This window comes from Chiloscyllium plagiosum, unplaced genomic scaffold, assembly GCF_037043375.1.
Source record: "Chiloscyllium plagiosum isolate Xiang-an unplaced genomic scaffold, Cpla_swu_hap1 HiC_scaffold_8, whole genome shotgun sequence".
In the NCBI taxonomy this organism is placed as follows: domain Eukaryota; kingdom Metazoa; phylum Chordata; class Chondrichthyes; order Orectolobiformes; family Hemiscylliidae; genus Chiloscyllium; species Chiloscyllium plagiosum.
Window position 1 is genome coordinate 5,044,249 of NW_028270146.1, and position 23,472 is coordinate 5,067,720.

At 44.4% G+C, this 23,472-nt stretch overlaps 1 protein-coding gene across 1 annotated transcript in view; it reads left to right on the plus strand.

The window, feature by feature from the left end:
- The window catches only part of noxred1 (NADP-dependent oxidoreductase domain containing 1), an 81,142-nt gene that overhangs the window by 54,882 nt on the left and 2,788 nt on the right, over nucleotides 1–23,472 (plus strand). Inside the window, exon 5 of the mRNA XM_087989553.1 lies at nucleotides 13,736–13,952. Coding sequence (XP_087845679.1) covers nucleotides 13,736–13,952 — 217 coding nt within the window. The remainder of the gene's footprint in view (nucleotides 1–13,735; nucleotides 13,953–23,472) is intronic.

The window sequence follows — 23,472 nt, forward strand, 5'->3', positions numbered from 1 at the left end:
ACACTTGGTATACAGCCTAGCCATAAAATCAAGAAACAAGCAAGTTTCAATTCTGGTTTGTGTTGGTCCTAACCTGGTCACTGGCTGAACTCCAGCAGCTCTGGGTTAAGGAAAATGCAAATCCATCAGGGTGAATGCTTCACATTTTCAGCAAGTGATCTAGTTTAGAACATATAGAACATAGAACATTATAGTGCAATACAGGCCCTTTGGCCCTCAATGTTGTGCTGATCTGTGAAACCAATCGAAACCCACCTAACCTACGCTATTTTATTTTCATCCATATGCCTATCCAATGATCATTTAAATACCCTTAAAGTTGGCTAGTCTACTACTGTTGCAGACAGTGCGTTCCACACCCCTTCTACTCTCTGAGTAAAGAAACTACCTCTGACATCTGTCCTATATCTATCATCCCTCAATTTAAAGCTATGTCCCTTCATAGAACATAGAACATAGAACAATACAGCACAGAACAGGCCCTTCGGCCCACGATGTTGTGCCGAACATTTGTCCTAGCTTAAGCACCCATCCATGTACCTATCCAATTGCCGCTTAAAGTTCACCAAAGATTCTGACTCTACCACTCCCACAGGCAGCGCATTCCATGCCCCCACCACTCTCTGGGTAAAGAACCCACCCCTGACATCTCCCCTATACCTTCCACCCTTCACCTTAAATTTATGTCCCCTTGTAACACTCTGTTGTACCCGGGGAAAAAGTTTCTGACTGTCTACTCTATCTATTCCTCTGATCATCTTATACACCTCTATCAAGTCACCCCTCATCCTTCGCCGTTCCAACGAGAAAAGGCCTAGCACTCTCAACCTATCCTCTTACGACCTATTCTCCATTCCAGGTAACATCCTGGTAAATCTTCTCTGCACCCTCTCCAAAGCTTCCACATCTTTCCTAAAGTGAGGCGACCAGAACTGCACACAGTACTCCAAATGTGGCCTAACCAAAGTCCTGTACAGTTGCAACATCACTTCATGACTCTTGAATTCAATCCCTCTGCCAATGAACGCTAATACACCATAAGCCTTCTTACAAGCTCTATCCACCTGAGTGGCAACTTTCAAAGATCTATGAACATAGACCCCAAGATCCCTCTGTTCCTCCACCTCACTAAAACCCTACCGTTAACCCTGTATTCCGCATTCTTATTTGTCTTTCCAAAATGGACAACCTCACACTTGACAGGGTTGAACTCCATCTGCCACTCCTCAGCCCAGCTCTGCATCATATCTAAGTCCCTTTGCAGCCGACAACAGCCCTCCTCACTATCCACAACTCCATCAATCTTCGTATCATCTGCAAATTTACTAACCCACCCTTCGACTCCCTCATCCAAGTCATTAATAAAAATTACGAACAGCAGAGGACCCAGAACTGATCCCTGCGGAACTCCACTTGTAACTGGGCTCCAGGCTGAATATTTACCATCTACCACCACTCTCTGACTTCGACCGGTTAGCCAGTTTTCTATCCAATTGGCCAAATTTCCCTCTATCCCATGCCTCCTGACTTTCCGCATAAGCCTACCATGGGGAACCTTATCAAATGCCTTACTAAAATCCATGTATACTACATCCACTGCTCTACCCTCATCCACATGCTTGGTCACCTCCTCAAAGAATTCAATCAGACTTGTAAGGCAAGACGTACCCTTCACAAATCCGTGCTGGCTGTCCCTAATCAAGCAGTGCCTTTCCAGATACTCATAAATCCTATCCCTCAGTACCCTTTCCATTACTTTACCTACCACCGAAGTAAGACTAACTGGCCTGTAATTCCCGGGGTTATCCCTATTCCCTTTTTTGAACAGGGGCACAACATTCGCCACTCTCCAGTCCCCTGGTACCACCCCCTTTGACAGTGAAGATGAAAAGATCATTGCCAACGGTACTGCAATTTCCTCTCTTGCTTCCCACACAATCCTAGGATATATCCCATCAGGCCCGGGGGACTTGTCTATCCTCAAGTTGTTCAAAATGTCCAACACATCTTCCTTCCTAACAAGTATCTCCCCTAGCTTACCAGTCCGTTTCACACTCTCCTCTTCAACAATACGGTCCCTCTCATTCGTAAATACTGAAGAAAAGTACTCATTCAAGACCTCTCCTATCTCTTCCGACTCAATACACAGTCTCCCACTACTGTCCTTGATCGGACCTACCCTCGTTCTCGTCATTCTCATGTTTCTCACATACGCATAAAATGCCTTTGGGTTATCCTTGATCCTATCCGCCAAAGATTTTTCATGCCCTCTCTTAGCTCTCCTAATCCCTTTCTTCAGGTCCCTTCTGGCTATCCTGTATCCCTCCACTGCTCTGTCTGAACCCTGTTTCCTCAACCTTATGTAAGCCTCCTTCTTCCTCTTTACAAGACATTCAACCTCCCTCGTCATCCAAGGTTCCCTCACACGACCATTTCTTTCCTGCCTGACAGGTACATACATATTAAGGACACGTCGTATCTGTTCCTTGAAAAAGTTCCACATTTCCACGACATCCTTCCCTGACAGCCTATGCTCCCAACTTATGCTCCTCAGATCCTGTCTTACAGCATCGTAATTACCCTTCCCCCAATTGTAAAACCTACCCTGTTGCATGCACCTATCTCTCTCCATAACCAAGGTGAAAGTCACAGAATTGTGGTCACCATCACCAAAATGTTCACCCACTAACAAGCCCATCACTTGTCCCGGTTCATTACCGAGTACCAAATCCAAAATGGCCTCCCCTCTGGTCGGACAATCTACATACTGAGTTAGAAAAGCTTCCTGGACACACTGCACAAACACCGCCCCATCCAATCTACTTGATCCAAAGAGCTTCCAATCAATATTTGGGAAGTTGAAATCGCCCATGACTACTACCCTGTGGCTTCTGCACCTTTCCAAAATCTGTTTCCCAATCTGTTTCTCCACATCTCTGCTGCTATTGGGGGGCCTATAGTAAACACCCAACAAGGTGACTGCACCTTTCCTATTTCTGACTTCAGCCCATACTACCTCTAAAGGCAGATCCCCCTCGAACTGCCTTTCTGCAGCCGTTATACCATTTCTAATTAGCAACGCCATCCCCCCTTCTTTTTTACCACCCTCCCTAATCCTACTGAAACATCTGTAACCAGGAACCTCCAACAACCATTCCTGTCCCTCTTCTATCCACGTTTCCGTGATGGCCACAACATCGCCTTAAGTTCACCCACCTTATTTCTGATACTCCTTGCGTTGAAGTATACACACTTGAACCCATCTCTGTGTCCGCAAGTATTCCCTGTCAGTGCTACCTTCTTCACAGCCTCCCTACATTCTTGGACATCCTGACAAACAGCTAGCCTACTTGCTGGACTACAAGTCCGGATCCCATCCCCCTGCCAAATTAGTTTAAATCCCCCCGAAGATTGCTAGCAAACCTACCCCCCAGGATATTGGTGCCCTTCTGGTTCAGGTGCAACCCGTCCTGCTTGTACAGGTCCCACCTTCCCCAGAATGCAGTCCAATTGTCCAAATACCTGAAGCCCTCCCTCCTACTCCATCCTTGCAGCCACGTGTTCAACTGCACTCTCTCCCTATTCCTTGCCTCACTGTCACGTGGCACCGGCAACAACCCAGAGATGACGACTCTGTCTGTCCTAGCTTTTAGCTTCCAGCCTAACTCCCTGAGCTCTTGAATGACCTCCCCACCCCTCTTCCTACCTATGTCATTGGTGCCAACGTGCACCACGACTTCTGGCTGCACACCCTCCCCCTTAAGGATTCTGAAGACACGGTCCGAGACGTCTCGGACCCTGGCACCCGGGAGGCAACAAACCATCCGAGAGTCTCGCCCATGCCCACAGAACCACCTGTCCGTCCTTCTAACTAGAGAGTCTCCTATAACTAGCGCTCTCCTCCTCTCCCCCTTTCCCTTGTGAGTCTCAGAGCCAGACCTCACGCCACAGACCCTGTCACTGCAGCTTACCCCTGCTAGGCCGTCCCCCTTCATGCTAGCCATCACCATCCAAGGAAAAGGGCTCCAACTGTTCACCCTTTCTAACCCTCTGATTATCTTATATGTCTTAATTAAGTCACCTCTCAACCTTCTCTCTAACGAAAACAGCCTCAAATCCCTCAGCTTTTTCTCATAAGACCTTCTTTCCATACCAGGCAACAACCTGGTAAATCTCCTCTGAACCCTATCCAAAGCTTCCACATCCTTCCTATAATACGGTGATCAGTTTGATTGGACAAACAATAAAGAACAAAGAAATTACAGCACAGGAACAGGTCCTTTGGCCTTCCAAGCCTGCGTCGATCCAGATCCTCTATCTAAACCTGTTGCCTATTTTCTAAGGGTTTGTATCCCTCTGCTCCCTGCCCATTCATGTATCTGTCTAGATATATCTTAAATGATGCTCTTGTGCCAGCTTCTATCACGTCCACTGGCAATGCATTCCAGGTACCCACCATCCTCTGCGTTAAGAACTTTCCATGCATATCTCCCTTAAACCTCTCCCCTCTCATCTTGAACTTGTGACCCCTAGTAATTGAGTCCCACGTTCTGGGAAAAGGCTTCTTGCTGTCCACTCTGTCTAGACCTCAATCCCCTCAACCTCCATCTTTCTAATGAAAATAATCCTCTCTTCATAGCTAACACCCTCCATGCCAGGCAACATCCTGGTGAACCTCCTCTGCACCCTCTCCAAAGTGTCCACATTCTTCTGGTAATGTAGCAACCAGAACTGTACGCAGTAAACAAATGTGGCTGAACCAAAGTCCTATACAACTGTCACATGACTTGCCAGCTCTTGCCCAATACCTCATCCAATGAAGGAAAGCATGCTGTACACCATCTTGACCACTCTATCAACCTGCATTGCAAAATTCAGGGTACAATGGACCAGATCTTTCTGTACATCAATTTTTCCCAGGATTTTTCCATTTACTGTATAGTTCGCTCTAGAATTGGATCTTCCAAAACGCGTTGCCTTGCATTTGCCTGGATCGAACTCTATTTGCCATTTCTCCACCAAACTCTCCAATTGATCTATATTCTGCTGCATTCAATGACAGTCCTTTTAACTATTTGCTACTCCACCAATCTTAGTGTCATCTGCAAACTTGCTAATCAAACCACCTATACCTTCCTCCAAATCATTTATATCATATCACAAACAGCAGTGGTCCCAGCATGGATCCCTGTGAAATACCACTGGTCATGGTTCTCCGTTTTAAGAAATTCTCTTCCACTACTACTCTCTGTCTCCTGGTGCCCAACCAGTTCTCTATCCATCTAGCTAGTACACCCTGGACCTTATGCGTCTTCACTTTCTCCATCAGCCAACATGTGGAATCGTATCAAATGGCATACTGAAGTCCATGTATTTGATATCTACAGCCCTTTCCTCATCAATCAACTTTGTCACTTCCGCAAAGAATTCTATTAAGTTGATAAGACATAACCTTCCCTGCACAAAACCATGCTGCCTATCTCTGATAAGCCCATTTTCTTCCAATGTAAATAGATCCTATCCCTTAGTATCTTCTCCAGCAGTTTCCCTACCACTGACTTCAGGCTCACCGGTCTATAATTACCTGGATTATCCTTGCTACCCTTCTTAAACAAGGGGACAACATTACCAATTCTTGAGTCCTCCGGGACCTCACCTGTGTTCAAAAATGCTGCAGAGATATCTGTTAAGGCACCAGCTATTTCCCCTCTCACTTCCCTCAGTAAACTGGGAGAGATCCCACTTGGACCTGGGGACTTGTCCACCTTAATACCTTTTAGAATATCCAACATTTCCTCCTTCCTTATGCCGACTTGACCTATAGTAATCAAACATTTATCCCTAAGCTCAACATCTGCTATGTCCCTCTCTTCAGTGAATACCAATGCAAAGTACTCATTAAGAATCTCACCCATTTTCTCTGATTCCATACATAACTTTCCTCCTTTGTCCTTGAGTGGGCCAACCCTTTCTCTAGTCACCCTCTTGCTCCTTATATACGAATAAAAGGCTTTGGGATTTTCCTTAACCCTGTTTGCTAAACATATTTTACGACACCTTTTAGCCCTCTTTCTTCCTCATTTCAGATTGGTCCTACTTTCCTGATATTCTTCCAAAGCTTCGTCTGTTCTCAGTCACCTAGACCTTATGTATGCTTCCTTTTTCCTTTTAGCGAGTCTCACAATTTCACCTGTCATCCATGGTTCCCTAATCTTGCCATTTCTATCCCTCATTTTCACAAGAACATTCTGTCCTGCAGTCTAATCAAGGTTTCTTTAAAATCCTCCCAAATATCGGCTGCAGAGCATTCTAAAAGGGGAGGGTAAACAGCCTTGGTGCATATAGGCACCAACGATATAAGTAGAAAGTGAGATGAGGTCCTGAAAGGAGAATTCGGGGAGCTAGAAGTTAAAGGGGAGAACCTCAAAGGTAGTGATCTCGGGATTACTACCAGTGCCATGTTCTAGCCACCATAGAAATGAAAAAATAGGCAAGATGAACACGTGGCTTGAGAGATGGCGTAGGAGGGAGGGGTTCAGATTTGTTGGACATTGGGACTGGTTCTGGGGAAGGTGGGACTATTACAAAAGGGACGATCTACACCTGAACCAGACCGGAACCAATGTCCTTGGGGGAGTTTTTGCTACTGCTGTTGGGGAGGTTTTAAACTAATGTGGCAGGGGCTGGGAACCAGAAGAGAAAACAAGTAGGCAGCGAGGTGGAGACTGGAGACTGTAAGAATCATGAAGATAACATTAATAAAGGGAAGAGTAGGCAGAGAGCAGGTGAGCACAAAAGAACTGGTGGCCTGAAATGTATCTACTTTAATGCAAGGAGTATAGTGTGTAAGGCAGACGAACTTAGGGCTTGGATTGGTGCCTGGGAGTATGACATTATTGCCATCACAGAGACTTGGTTGGAGGAAGGGCATGATGATTGGCAACTAAATGTTCCAGGATATAGATGCTTCAGACAGGACAGGGAGGGAAGTAAAAGAGGGGCTGGAGTTGCATTGCTGGTCAGGGACGATATCACGGTTGTGCTAAAGGGGGAATCTATGGTGGTCTTGGTTAGTGAGGCATTATGGGTGGAGCTGAGAAATAAGAAGGGTGCAGTTACATTGTTGGGGCTGTATTACAGACCTCCCAACAGTGAGCGTGATGTAGAAGAACAAATAGGTAAACAGATTATGAATAGATGTAGAGACAATAGGGTAGTGGTGATCAGAGATTTTAATTTTCCCAACATTGAATGGGATACACTTAGCGTCAGAGATCTGGATGGAGCAGAATTTGTACGAAGCGTCCAGAAGAGTTTTCTAGAGCAGTATGTCAATAGTCCGATGAGGGAAGGGGCCATATTGGACCTGGTACTGGGGAACGAGCCAGGATAGGTGGTAGAAGTTGCGGTGGGGGATTTCTTTGGGAACAGTGACCACAATTCTGTAAGTTTTAGAATATTCGTAGATAAAGAAGAGAGTGGTCCTCAGGGAAGAGTACTAAACTGGGCCAAAGCCAATTATATCAAAATTAGGCAGGAGCTGGGAAATGTGGACTGGACAGCTATTTGAAGGGAAGTCCACATTTGAGATGTGGGAGGCTTTCAAAGATAGGTTAATGGCAGTGCAGGATAGGCACGTCCCTTTGAAGGCAAAGGATAGGAAGGGCAAGATTCGTGAACCGTGGATGACAGGAGAAATTGTACAACTAGCCAAGAGGAAAAGGGAAGTGTACATAAGGTCTAGGCAGCTAAGAACAGAACGGGCCCTGGAGGAATATCGGAAGAGTAGGACAACGAGGAATCAAGCGGGCGAAAAGGGGTCATGAAATAGCTTTAGTGAGCAGAATTAAGGAAAATCCCAATGCATTTTATTATTATATAAGAAGCAAGCGGGTAACTAGATAAAGGATTGGTCCACTAAAAAATAAAGAAGGAAGGCTGTGTGCCGAACCTGAGAGAATGGGTGAGATTCTGAACAATTACTTTGCATCAGTGTTCACTGAGGAGAGGAATATGATGAATCTTGAGATTAGAGATAGATGTTTGATTAGTCTGGATCACGTTGGCATAAGTAGGGAAGATGTGTTGGGTATGCTAGAGGTTATTAAGGTGGACAAATCCCAGGACTGGATGGGATCTATCCCAGGTTGCTGAGGGAGGCGCGAGAGGAAATAGATGGGGCCCTGACAGATATCTTTGTGGCATCCTTAAATACAGGTGAGGTGCCGGAGGACTGGAGGGTTGCTCATGTTGTCCCCCTGTACAAGAAGGGTAGTAGGGATATTCCGGGTAACTACAGACCAGTGAGCCTGACGCCAGTGGTTGGGAAGTTGCTGGAGAGGGTACGAAGAGATAAGATCTATTTATATTTAGAAAAGAATGAGCTTATCAGTGATAGGCAACATGGGTTTGTGCGGGGGAGATTGTGCCTTACCAACATAATAGACATGATTTGGAGATGCCGGTGTTGGACTGGGGTGTACAAAGTTAAAAATCACACAACACCAGGTTATAGTCCAACAGGTTTAATTGGAAGCACACAAGCTTTCAGAGTGACACTCCTTCATCAGGTGATAGTGGAGGGCTCAATCCTAACACAGAATTTATAGCAAAAATTTACAGTGTGATGTAACTGAAATTATATATTGAAAAATTGATTGTCTGTTAAGCTTTTCATCTGTTAGAATACAGTGATAGTTTCACTTCTTTCATGTGTAAATCACAAAACCTGTTTTTTAAAAAGTCGCATTCTCGGGTTAGCTGTTAACAATGGTGATAGCTAGACAATATGTTGAAGGTGTTGGCCCCCTGTGTTCTCTGTCTATGCCATGATGTTTAGATTGATTCTAATCTAAAAAGTGAGATAACAGCATTTTACATGAATTCATGCAGTTTTTGAGCTCAGAGTTCTACATGAAGTTTTTGAGCAAAGTGCAATGTAACCCTGCAAGTACAAATTTACCCCAGAAAATATGTGTGCATGTGGGTCTTTGTCTGTCTGTGTGTGTGTGTGTCTGTCTGGGTTGGGGGTTGTGATTGTGAGAAAGTGTATGTGTATGTGTGTGTAGTGAGTGCAGAGTGTCTTAAGTCTGTGAGGGGGTGCATGTGAGAGTGTGGGAGTGTGTGTGTCTGTAAGGGTGTGTGTGGGTGTCAGTGTGCGCGTCTGTGTGTATGCGTGTATAGGAGTGCCTGTGTGTGTGTGAGAGTGTGTGTGTGTGTAGGAGTATCTGTGTGTGTGTATAGTGCAATGGTGGTCACCAGTAATGTGACATGAACCCAAGTCCCGGTTGAGGCCCTCCCTATGGATACCGAACTTTGCTATCAGCCTCTGCTCGGCCACTTTTCTCTGCTGCCTCTCTGGAAGACCACCTTGGAGGATGGTCACCCGAAGGTCCGAGGCTAGCTATGAAAAGAGGATTATTTTCATTAGAAAGATGGAGGTTGAGGGGATTGAGGTCGAGACAGAGTGGACAGCAAGAAGCCTTTTCCCAGAACGTGGGACTCAATTACTAGGGGTCACAAGTTCAAGGCGAGGTTTAAGGGAGATATGCATGGAAAGTTCTTAAGGCAGAGGATGGTGGGTACCTGGAATGCATTGCCAGTGGACGTGGTAGAAGCTGGCACAAGAGCATCATTTAAGATATATCTAGACAGATACATGAATGGGCAGGGAACAGAGGGATACAAACCCTTAGAAAATAGGCAACAGGTTTAGATAGAGGATCTGGATCGACGCAGGCTTGGAAGGCCAAAGGACCTGTTCCTGTGCTGTAATTTCTTTGTTCTTTATTGTTTGTCCAATCAAACTGATCACCGTATTATAGGAAGGATGTGGAAGCTTTGGATAGGGTTCAGAGGAGATTTACCAGGTTGTTGCCTGGTATGGAAAGAAGGTCTTATGAGAAAAAGCTGAGGGATTTGAGGCTGTTTTCGTTAGAGAGAAGGTTGAGAGGTGACTTAATTAAGACATATAAGATAATCAGAGGGTTAGAAAGGGTGAACAGTTGGAGCCCTTTTCCTTGGATGGTGATGGCTAGCATGAAGGGACATAGCTTTAAATTGAGGGATGATAGATATAGGACAGATGTCAGAGGTAGTTTCTTTACTCAGAGAGTAGAAGGGGTGTGGAACGCACTGTCTGCAACAGTAGTAGACTAGCCAACTTTAAGGGTATTTAAATGATCATTGGATAGGCATATGGATGAAAATAAAATAGCGTAGGTTAGGTGGGTTTCGATTGGTTTCACAGATCAGCACAACATTGAGGGCCAAAGGGCCTGTATTGCACTATAATGTTCTATGTTCTATATGTTCTAAACTAGATCACTTGCTGAAAATGTGAAGCATTCACCCTGATGGATTTGCATTTTCCTTAACCCAGAGCTGCTGGAGTTCAGCCAGTGACCAGGTTAGGACCAACACAAACCAGAATTGAAACTTGCTTGTTTCTTGATTTTATGGCTAGGCTGTATACCAAGTGTTAAATCATTAATTAGAGAATTCCTAAAGAAGATAAGACTGTCCAGAGTTTAAAAAAACGTCATGAGAGTAGGTAGCAAGAAATAACTCTTTTAATGTGGAGATAATGTTGTGAACTGGAATGAATGGAGTAGCTGTGATGGGAATAGGAACAATTGCCTCTTCCAGGAGTGATGCTGTTACCTCTAAGACACTAAATCATAACAACACTTAATTTTTCTGACTCTACAAGTGATGCTTGACCTCCAGTTCCAACAAATCCAATGATAAAACATCAATTCATCAAAAAGCACTTTTGATTTAACCAGGTAGAATATAACTAGATGAATCATAGAATTTTACAGTACAGAAAGAGGCTACTTAGCCGAACATGTTTAAAGCAGCCCTTGAAAGAGTTATCCAGCCCTATCTGCAGATACCTCACAATTCATCACTTTTAAATATATATCCTGCTCTCTTTTGAACCCTCCTATGGTAAGAAGAATCTCCTGACTCCCCAAAGCCTGTCCACCATCTACAAGGCACAATTCAGGAATGTGATGGGATACTCCCCATTGGCCTGGATGAGTGCACCTTCAGTAACACTCAAGGAGCTTGACAACATACACTTTCTCACACTCACAACCCCCAACCCAGACTGACAGACACACACACAAACAGACAAAGACCCACATGCACACATGTATTGTGTAGGGTGAATTTGTACTTGCAGGGTTACATTGTACTTTGCTCAAAAACTGCATGAATTCATGTAAAACGCTATTATCTCACTTTTTAGATTAGAATCAATCTAAACATCATGGCATAGACAGAGAACACAGGGGGCCAACACCTTCAACATATTGTCTAGCTATCACCATTGTTAACAGCTAACCCAAGAATGCAACGTTTTAAAAAACAGGTTTTGTGATTTAGACATGAAAGAAGTGAAACTATCAATGTATTCTAACAGATGAAAAGCTTAACAGACAATCGATTTTTCAATATATAATTTCAGTTACATCACACTGTAAATTTTTGCTATAAATTCTGTGTTAGGATTGAGCCCTCCACTATCACCTGATGAAGGAGTGTCACTCTGAAAGCTATTGTGCTTCCAGTTAAACCTGTTGGACTATAACCTGGTATTGTGTGATTTTCAACTTAATAGAGTTCTTTGAAGAAGTGACCAAGTTGTTAGATGAAGGAAGAACTGTTGATGTCATATACGTGGACTTTAGCAAGGCGTTTGATAAGGTTCCTCATTGTAGACTAATGGAGAAAGTGAAGTCACATGGTGTGCAGGGTGTTCTAGCTCGGTGGATAAAGAATTGGTTGAGCAACAGGAGACAGAGAGTAGTAGTTGAAGGGAGTTTCTCGAAATGGAGAAAGGTGACCAGTGATGTTCCACAGGGGTCAGTATTGGGTCCACTGTTGTTTGTGATATACATAAATGATCTGGAAGAGGGCACTGTTGGTATGATCAGCAAGTTTGCAGATGATATAAAGATTGGTGAAATAGCAGAAAGCATAAGGGACTGTCAGAGAATGCATGAGGATATAGATAGACTGGAGAGTTGGGCGGAAAAGTGGCAGATGGCTTTCAATCCACACAAATGTGAGGTGATGCATTTAGGCAAGTCTAATTCTAGAGCGAATTATACACTGAATGGAAGAGCCTTGGGAAAAGTTAATGGGCAGAGAGACCTGGGAGTGCAGGTCCATTGTACCCTGAAGGTTGCTGTACGGGTGGATAGAGTGGTCAAGAAGGCATTTGGTATGCTTGCCTTCATCGGACGGGATATTGAGTATAAGAGCTGGCAGGTCATGTTAAAATTGTACAAGACATTGATTCGGCCGCATTTAGAATACTGTGTACAGTTCTGGTCGCCACATTACCAAAAGGATGTGGACATTTTGGAGAGGGTGCAGAGAAGGTTTACCAGGATGTTGCCTGGTATGGAAGGTGCTAGCTATGAAGAGAGGTTGAGTAGGTTAGGTTTATTTTCACTAGATAAAAGGAGATTAAGGGGTGACCTGAAGGGTATAAGCAGGGTGGATCGAGACAAGCTTTTTCCCAGAGGTCATGCTTTCAAGGTGAGAGGTGGAAAGTTTAAGGGGGATACACGCGGCAAGTACTTCACACTGAGGGTGGTGGGTGTTTGGAACGCGTTGCCAGCAGAGGTGGTAGGGGCAGGCACGGTAGATTCATTTAAGCTGCGTCTGGACAGATGCATGAGTAGGTAGGGAGCAGAGGGATACAGATGCTTAGGAATTGACCAGCAGGTTTAGACAGTACATTTGGATCGGCTCAGGCTTGAAGGGCCGAAGGGCCTGTTACTGGGCTGTAAATTTTCTTTATTCTTTGTTCTTTGTTCTATATCGAATGGGGATTTCCCTTCAAACAGCTGCTCTCAATCTATATTCCCCAGCTCCTGCCAAATTTTGGTATAGTTGGTCTTCCCCCAATTTAGCACTCTTCCTTTGTGGCCACTCTGATCTTTGTCCATGAGTATTCTAAAACTTATGGAATTGTGATCATTATTCCCAAGTCATCCTCTACTGAAACTTCAACCAACTGGCCGGGATTATTCCCCAACACCAGGTCCAGTATGGCCCCTTCCTAAGTTGGACATATGGTATGAAACCCATTGTACTTATCTATTAACAGTGTCCATACTAAAACAGATTGTTGACAATGACTAGGCTGATACTTTGGGAATGGACCCTTATCAGATAAGCCTTGTGTTATTAGCTATGAAAGAGGAGGCAAGGAGGCAAAGGCCTGTTATGGTATTATTGTTGGACCCAGGTAATGTTCTGGGGAACTGGGTTCAAATGCCACCACGGCAGATGGTGGAATTTGTATACAATATAAATCTGGAATTAAAACACTAATGTTGACCATGATTCCATTGTCAGTTGTTGGGGGAGAAAACACTTATCAGGTTCACTAATGTCCTTTAAGGAAGGAAATTGTTATCCTTACCTGGTCTGGCTTACACGTGACTCCAGGCCTATAACAATGGTTGACTGTTAACTGCCCTCTGGGTAATTAGAGATGGCCTAGCCAGTGACACTCTCATCCTATGAATTAATTTTAAAAAAAGATTCGCAGGGAGGTTAAACATAAGAGAGCTATCAACTTTAAAAGCCTCACATGTGGAACCTTATCAAATTGCTCCTGAACATTTGCATAAATACTGTGTGTAACTTTGCTTTGTTTGATTTTTCCAAACTGTTAGCTGTACTCTGAATTTGCTTCTGATCCTCTCAGTAATTTCATGTCTGGACCCCAAGTGGTTTGAAGAAGTAATGTATTCTGTCCTGAATGTCTTCCATTTGCTGAAAGTGCCCTATCATCTCTCACTGAACATACTCAATGAACTCCTCTTCAGCCCTTCAGAAGGTGTGGAAGCAATTGACAACCCAACATTGTTTTCTCAAGAAAGCTTCGTCAATGCATCTTGCATTCAGTCACTGTCGTATAGCAGGTATGTTGTATCTCATGACTTGATCATTAGAACTGCATGTGCTTGGGGATATGGGAGCTTAATGAATATGTTTTGGGATGAGCATTCCAGTGGTCTGAATTAATAATCTTGAGATTACCGTTTGGATCTCACCACAGTAGTTTGTGATTTTGAACTTAGTTATCTGGTGTCAATAAAGGTGACCGTAAAATTATTAAATTGTTAATAGTTTAATATTAAAACTGTTATTAATTACATGAATATATCAACAAGGTATCATATAACACTGTTTCATTCCTTTAGCTAACATCTGGGAAAATTGTGCTAAAGGTGAGAGCTGCCCCACAGACAAATCAAACAACAGACAGACAATCATATGCTCAGAATCATACATTTTAGCCAGTATCCCAGATTCCTCCATCAACATCTTGACTGCTCATCTCAATTTGGTATCAAATTCTTCATTCTCTCGTCTCTCTGGAAGAAGAACTTCCTTCTGAATTCTCTATTGGAATAGGCCCCTGATCTACCGCAAATCTCAACTCCTCTTTCATGCCATCTCCTCATTGCATTCAACTCCCCAGTATTTGAAAAATCTATCTCTCTCTATAACTATTTTCAGTGTTTTGGGCTCCACAGTTCTTTGATGCAGATGGTGACCATTTTGCAGAACATCGATATTTTGTCCATTAAAAATGACACTGAGCTTCCATAAGACCATAAGACCATAAGACATAGGAGTGGAAGTAAGGCCAATCGGCCCATCGAGTCCACTCCGCCATTCAATCATGGCTGATGCGCATTTCAGCTCCACTTACCAGTGTTCTCCCCGTAGCCCTTAATTCCTCTAGACAACAAGAATCTATCAATCTCGGCCTTGAAGACATTTAGCGTCCTGGCTTCCACTGCACTCCGTGGCAATGAATTCCACAGGCCCACCACTCTCTGGCTGAAGAAATGTCTCCGCATTTCTGTTCTGAAATGACCCCCTCTAATTCTAAGGCTGTGTCCACGGGTCCTAGTCTCCTCGTCTAACGGAAACAATTTCCTAGCATCCACCTTTTCCAGTTGCCTGGTACTTCAACACACCACCATGTTCCTTGGGTAACATCTCTGTTTCAGGCTTGCTGCAGTGCTCCAACAAGGCACCTCATCTTCGGCCTTGGTACCTCACAGCCTTCAGGTCTCAACATTGAGCTTAGCAATTTGGAATTTGAACACCATCCTCTCTGTTCATTATTCTTCTCCCACCCCCCTAGGTCATGTGTTGTATGGGTTGCTCCCAGCAAGACAACCCATTTTCAAATATTTACACTTGTCATAGCGTCATAGAGATGTATAGCATGGAAACAGACCCTTCGGTCCAACCTGTCCATGCCGACCAGATATCCCAACCCAATCTAGTCCCACCTGCCAGCACCCGGCCCATATTGCTCCAAACCCTTCCTATTCATATACCCATCCATATGTCTCTTAAATATTGCAATTTTACCAGCCTCCACCACTTCCTCTGGCAGCTCATTCCATACCCGTATCACTCTCTGTGTGAAAAAGTTGCCCCTTAAGTCTCTTTTATATTTTCCCCTCTCACCCTGAACCTATACCCTCTAGTTCTGGACTCCCCGACCCCAGGGAAAAGACTTTGCCTATTTAGGAGGAGAAAGTGAGGTCTGCAGATGCTGGAGATCAAAGTTGAAACTTTATTGCTGGAACAGCACAGCAGGTCAGGCAGCATCCAGGGAACAGGAGATTCGACGTTTCGGGCACAGGCCCTTCCTCAGGAGGGCCTGTGCCCGAAACGTCGAATCTCCTGTTCCCTGGATGCTGCCTGACCTGCTGTGCTGTTCCAGCAAGAAAGTTTCAACTTTGCCTATTTACCCTATCTATGCCTCTCATAATTTTGTAAATCTCTATAAGGTCACCCCTCAGCCTCCGACGCTCCAGGGAAAACAGCCCCAAACTGTTCAGCCTCTCCCTATAGCTCAAATTCTCCAACCCTGGCAACATCCTTGTAAATCTTTTCTGAACCCTTTCAAGTTTCACAACATCTTTCCGATAGGAAGGAGACCAGAATTGCATGTCATTGGCACCCTACCCAGCAGACATTTCTCTATCAGCTAATCATCAGCAATTCCTTTATCGTCCTATCTCTGTCTCTCTCTGTATCAGACACGCATACACACACATGCACGCGCACATACACACATACACGCGCATACACAGACATGGACACACACATGTACACACGTGCATACACACACAGACGCATGCACACACACTTGCATACACACACAGTTACACACACAGACACACACGCGCATACATACACTCAAGCGCACACATGCACAGACACACACATGTGCATACACACACGCACACAAGATACACACACAAACACATGCGCATACAGATACATGCGCGCGCACAGACGCGCACACACGTGTGCGCACACATAGACACACAATAGCATACACACAGACACACACGTACGCACACATACATGAACACACACACATACACACATTCATACACATGCGTGCACACATATACACGTGCACAAGCACACATCACACATACACCTTTACACACACAAGCACTCACACGCATACATTCATACAGACACACATGCACACACACGAATTCACACACAGACACGTGTGCACGTACACACATACAAGCATGCACACACACACTCACACGCGCACATGCACACACATACATTGAACTTGTGTCACTTGCTCTAGGAAGTCCAGTTCCCTCTGAATACTAGCATCGCCCACATTCCGAAGGATTGAGAGCTCACATCAGAAAAAATGAGTGCGTTTTAATATGGGCGTTTGTATATTGTTTTATTTGAGGCTGTTTGGGCGCATTTCACTCTGGCATCTTTACAAGTTGACTCTTAACAAGAATAGAGCCAAAGTAAACAAGTACTATATGCCAACCTATAACAACATTGATTTAGATTGCGGTAAAATGGAAAATGCATGTAAAGGAAAATTATACCACTACGAGGTAGTCAGCTTATTATATCTGAGATTTCTTTAAAAGACAACTTTCTCATAAATAATGAGTAGGGTTTGTTAGGCAAGGGGGTTTCTTCTGGAATGTATCAGTAGTTCTACCTTGCCACACAAGTCCTGTGAGCTAACTAGGGCCCATGGTTTTATAATGAAGGCTGCCTCACTAATGTTAATTATTGATCATTAAGATATATCCAACAAAGGATAGCAAATGTGGTTCCCCTGTTCAAGAAGGGGAGTAGAGACAATCCAGGAAATTATAGACCAGTGAGCCTTACTTCAGTTGTTGGTAAAGTGTTGGAAGAGGTTATAAGAGATAGGATTTATAATCATCGAGAAAAGAATAATTTGATTAGGGATAGTCAGCATGGTTTTGTGAAGGGTAGGTCGTGCCTCACAAACCTTATTGAGTTCTTTGAGAAGGTGACCAAACAGATAGATGAGAGTAAACCAGTTGATGTGGTGTATACGGATTTCAGCAAAGCATTCGATAAGGTTCCCCACAGTAGGCTGTTGTACAAAATGCGGAGGAATGGGATTGTGGGCGATAAAGCAGTTTGGATCAGTAATTAGCTTGCTGAAAGAAGACAGAGAGGGGTGGTTGATGGGAAATGTTCATCCTGGAGTCCAGTTACCAGTGGTATACCGCAAGGGTCGGTATTGGGTCCACTGCTGTTCGTAATTTTTATAAACGACCTGGATGAGGGCATAGAAGGGTGGGTTAGTAAATTTGCAGACGACACTAATGTCGGTGGAGTTGTGGATAGAGACGAAGGATGTAGTAGGTTACAGAGAGAGATAGATAAGCTGCAGAGCTGGGCTGAGAGGTGGCAAATGGAGTTTAATGCTGACAAGTGTGAGGTGATACACTTTGGTCGGAGTAACCGGAATGCAAAGTACTGGGCTAATGGTAAGATTCTTGGTAGTGTAGAGGAGCAGAGAGATCTCGGTGTCCAGGTACACAGATCCTTGAAAGTTCTACCCCCCTCCCCCACTCCAACCTCTCACCCTCACAATGCACAGCCCTCCAATCCCTCTGCTCCAATCCCAACCTCACCATCAAGCTAGCAGATCTGGGCCTCCTTCACCGCCACTCCCTCACCACCAGACGCCCTCATCTTCCGCCTCAGAACACTTCAACCCCAGGGCATCAATGTGGACTTCAACAGTTTCCTCATTTCCCCTTTCCCCCACCTCACCCTAGTTCCAAACTTCCAGCTCAGCACTGTCCCCATGACTTGTCCTACCTGCCTATCTTCTTTTCCACCTATCCACTCCACCCTCCTCCCTGACCTATCACCTTCATCCTCTCCCCCACTCACCTATTGTACTCTACGCTACTTTCTCCCCACCCCCACCTTCTTCTAGCTTATCTCTCCACGCTTCAGGCTCTCTGCCTTTATTTCTGATGAAGGGCCTTTGCCCGAAACGTCGATTTTGCTGCTCCTCGGATGCTGCCTGAACTGCTGTGCTCTTCCAGCACCACTAATCCAAAATCTGGTTTCCAACATCTGCAGTCATTGTTTTTACCCAGGTTGGTAGGGTTGTTAAGAAGGCATACAGTGTTTTAGCTTTTATTAATAGAGGGATCAAGTTCCGGGACCATGAGGTTATGCTACGGCTGTACAAAATTCTAGTGCGGCCGCACATGGAGTATTGTTCTGGTCACCGCATTACAAGAAGGATGTGGAAGCTTTGGAAAGGGTGCAGAGGAGATTTACTAGGATTTTGCCTGGTATGGAGGGAAGGTCTTACGAGGAAAGGCTGAGGGACTTGAGACTGTTTTCGTTAGAGAGAAGAAGGTTGAGAGGTGACTTAATAGAGACATATAAGATAATCAGAGGGTTAGATAGGGTGGACAGAGAGAGCCTTTTTCCAAGTATGGTGACGGCGAGCACGAGGGGGCATAGCTTTAAATTGAGGGGTGATAGATATAGGACAGATGTCAGAGGTAGTTTCTTTACTCAGAGAGTGGTAAGAGTATGGAATGCTTTGCCCGCAATGGTAGTAGATTTGCCAACTTTAAGTACATGTAAGTCGTCATTGGATAAGCATATGGACGTACATGGAATAGTGTAGGTTAGATGGGCTTCAGATTGGTATGACACGTTGGCGCAACATCCGAAGGCCGAAGGGCCTGTACTGCGCTGTAATGTTCTATGTTCTATGTTAAAGCTTCAACTCCCAAACATCCATAGAGAGTCAGCCTTCACCAGGAGTCTGTCTGTTGCTTTATGATGCAAATATTTATAAAGATTGGTCCTGTAGAACAGAAGTCCAGAACTAGAGGGCATAGGTTTAGGGTGAGAGGGGAAAGATATAAAAGAGACCTAAGGGGCAACGTTTTCATGCAGAGGGTGGTGCGTGTATGGAATGAGCTACCAAAGGAAATGGTGGAGGCTGGTACAATTGCAACATTTAGAAGGCATCTGGATGGGTTTATGAATAGGAAGGGTTTGGAGGGCCAAGTGCTGGCAGGTGAGACTAGATTGAGTTGGAATATCTGGTCGGCATGGACGAGTTGGACCAAAGTGTCTGTTTCCGTGCTGTATATCTCTATGACGCTATGACTCTGTATCTCTGGATACTATTTCCATGTACAGGGCAACCTCCGTTTCCGCGGAATCATTTTCCACGGTTTCATTTCCCCGTGGTTTACCGTGGCCGGAACATACAAAAGGGAACGTTCCGGAACTAGGGACCAGAAGGCTGCTGGGAAGCTACGTTGCCCAATGAAATCAATGGGTTGGCTCCTATCTGCAGTTTCGGGCTTCTGGAGTAGGTCCTGGAACATAACCCCCGTGGGTATGGAGAGGATTAATGTACACAATTCACTTCCTCCCTCCCCACCCAGTCATCAGCATAAGCACCACTCTTTCCCAGCTACGTTCGGTAGGGACGCGGGTTTGATTCCACTCTCGGGTGACTGTCTGTGTGGAGTTTGCACATTCTCCCAGTGTCTGAGTGGGTTTCCTCCGAGTGCTCCAGTTTCCTTCCACAGTCCAGGTTAGGTGGATTGGCCATGCTAAATTGCCCATAGTGTTCAGGGATGTGCAGGCTAGGTGGATTAGCTATGGGGAATGCAGGGTACAGGGATAGGTGTGAATCAGAGTGGGATGCTCTTTGGATGGTTAGTGTGGACTTGATGGGCCAAATGGCCTGCTTCCACATTGAAGGGATTCCATGATTCTGTGAACCTTGTATGTTTCATTAAAATCACCTCTCATACTCTAAACTCCAGTGCATACAGGCCTAATTTACTCAATATGTCATAATAGGACTAGTCTCTCATCCCAGGGTTGAATATAGTGAACTTCCATTTAACCACCTTTAGGTCATAGAGTCATAGAGTCATAGAGATGTACAGCACGGAAACAGACCCTTCTGTCCAACCAGATATCCCAACCCAACTAGTCCCACATGCCAGCACCCAGCCCATATCCCTCCAAACCCTTCCTATTCATGTATCTATCCAGATGCCTTTTAAATGTTGCAATTGTACCAGCCTCCACCACATCCTCTGGCAGTCCATTCCACACACGCACCATCCTCTGTGTGAAAACATTGCCCCTTAGGTCTCTTTTATGTCTTTCTCCTCTCACCCTAAACCTATGCCATTGAGTTCTGGACTCCTCCACCCCAGGGAAAAGACATTGTCTATTTAACTGCATACAGCACTCCAGATGTGGTTTCACCAAAATCTTGTACAATATTAGCAAGACTTCTTTATTTCTGTACTGAAATCCTTTTGCAATAAAGGCTAACATGCCATTTGCCATCGAAATTGCTTGCTGTAACTGCTAACATACTGTTTACATCATATAGAAACATTCAAGTTGCTTTGAAATTTCAAAGTATACAAGTTTCATATCTTTTTTAAAATATCCTGATTTTCTACTCTTACGAAAAGTAGACATCTCCACAACTCCCTACTTTATACTCCATCAGCTGTCTTATTGCCCACTCACTTAACTCATTCATATTTCTTTCCAGCCTTTTTCTTTCCTCCCCATTTACCTTTCCACCTAACTTTGTATCATCAACAAATTTAGATATATCACTTCCAGGCTTTTTGACTATTCATTAATGTGGATTGCAAATAGCTAATGCCCCAACCCTGATCCTTGCACCATTCCACCATTCACTGTCTGCCAGCTTGTAAATACCCCGTTTATGTCCACTCTTTGATTCCAGTCTTGTATTTTTTTTCTATTTCCCCCTACACTACCGCCTAACAACAGTAGTGCTTATATTTTCCCCAGCACCCATGTTGTGCGTGTGCAGGTGTGAGACACAGTGAAAGACAACAGGTGTATAAATCTTTATTCATTTCTCACCACCAGGAAGAAAGGAAACACCCAAGTGGCCAGTGACAAACAGTGCCCTTCACATCAAAGGGCAATGCTGTGTGATCAAACAGTGAAGGGGAGGGCAGGGATTAAATCAAAATAGAGTTGGAGGAGGAAATAAAACACTCCACTCCCTGTGATGCCCACCTCTCCCTGAACAGCTTAAGGGTGTTGGTAGACACCTGGACTCGAATGTAACCACGGAAGAAGGGCAGGCACCTTCCAGTCTTCTATTATTATACTAATGCATTACCCACATGATAACCCTTTTAAGGCCCGTTTAAGGATAATTAATCTCCCTGTGGAACTTGTTGGGAATGGGTTTCTTTGGAAACAGACAATGGCCTGCCTGGCTGGAACTTATTACGTAAGCCCTTTATTAAGCAGACCCTGAAGGTCCCTCAAGAGGAAGGGGGAGGCTTATGTTAGAATGTGGCGTGAAGGCTCAGTTAGGGTGCTTGAGAGTGATAAATTAGCCAGGAAAGACCTAAAGAGAGAGCTAAGAAGAGCCAGGAGGGGACATGAGAAGTCTTTGGCAGGTAGGATTAAGGAGAATCCTGAAGCTTTCTATAGGTATGTCAGGAATAATAGAATGATTAGGGTAAGACTAGGGCCAGTCAAGGAGAGTAGTGGGATGTTATGTGTGGAATCTGAGGAGATAGGAGAGGTGCTGAATGAATTTCAGTGTCAGTTTTAACACTGGAAAAAGACAATGTTATTGAGAAGAATACTGAGATACAGGCAAATAGATTAGACGGGATTGAGGCTCATGAGGGGATGTTAGCAATTCTGGAAAGTGTGAAAGTGGATAAATCCCCTGGGCTGGATGGGATTTATTTTAGGATTCTCTGGGAAGCCAGGGAGGAGAATGCTGAGCCTTTGGCTTTGATCTTTATGTCGTCATTGCCTAGAGGAATAGTGCCAGAAGACTGGAAGATAGCAAATTGTTTAGGAAGGGGAGTAGAGTCAACCCTGGTAATTATAGACCAGTGAGCATTACTTCAGTTGTGGGTAAAGTATTGGAAAGGATTATAAGAGATAGGATTTATAATCATCTAGAAAGGAATAAGTTGATTAGGGATAGTCAACTTAGTTTTGTGAAGGGTAGGTCGTGCCTCACACACCTTATTGAGTTCTTTGAGAAGGTGACCAAACAGGTGGATGAGGGTAAAGTGGTTGATGTGGTGTATATGGATTTCAGTAAGGCGTTTGATAAGGTTCCCCTTGGTAGGCTATTGCAGAAAATACAGAGGCATGGGATTAAGGATGATTTAGTGGTTTGGATCAGAAATTGGCTAGCTGAAAGAACACAGAGGGTGGTGGTTGATGAGAAGTATTTATCCTGGAGTTCAGTTACTAGTGATGCGCCGCAAGAATCTGTTTTGGGGCCACTGGTGTTGGTCATTTTTATAAATGACCTGGATGAGGGCTTAGAAAGGTGGGTTAGTAAATTTGCGGATGACACTAAGATTGGTGGAGTTGTGGACAGTGCCAAAGGATGTTGCAGGTTACAGAGAGACATAGATAAGCTGCAGAGCTGGGCTGAGAGGTGGAAAATGGAGTTTAATGTGGAAAAGTGTGAGGTGATTCACTTTGGAAGGAGCAATAGGAATGCAGAATACTGGGCTAATGGTAAGATTCTTGGTAGTGTAGATGAGCAGAGAGATCTCGGTGTCCATAGATCCCTGAAAGTTGCCATCCGGATTGATAGGCTTGATAAGAAAGCATACGGTCTGTTAGCTTTTATTGGTAGAAGGATTGAGTTTTGGAGCCACGAGGTAATTTTGCAACTGTACAAAACCCTGGTGCAGCCGCACTTGGCGTATTGCGTACAGTTCTGGTCTCCACATTATAGGAAGGATGTGGAGCATTGGAAAGGGTGCAGAGAAGATTTACTAGGATGTTGCCTAGTCTGGAGGGAAGATCTTATGAGGAAACGCTGAGGGATGTGAGGCTGCTTTCATTAAAGAGAAGGTTGAGAGGTGACTTAATAGAGACATAAAAGATGATCAGAGGATTAGATAGGGTGGACAGTGAGACCCTTTTTCCTCTGATGGTGATGACTAGCACGAGGGACATGGCTTTAAATTGAGGGGTGACAGATATAGGACAGAGATCAGAGTTAGGTTCTTTAAGATGGTAATAAGGGCATGGTATGCCCTGTCTGCA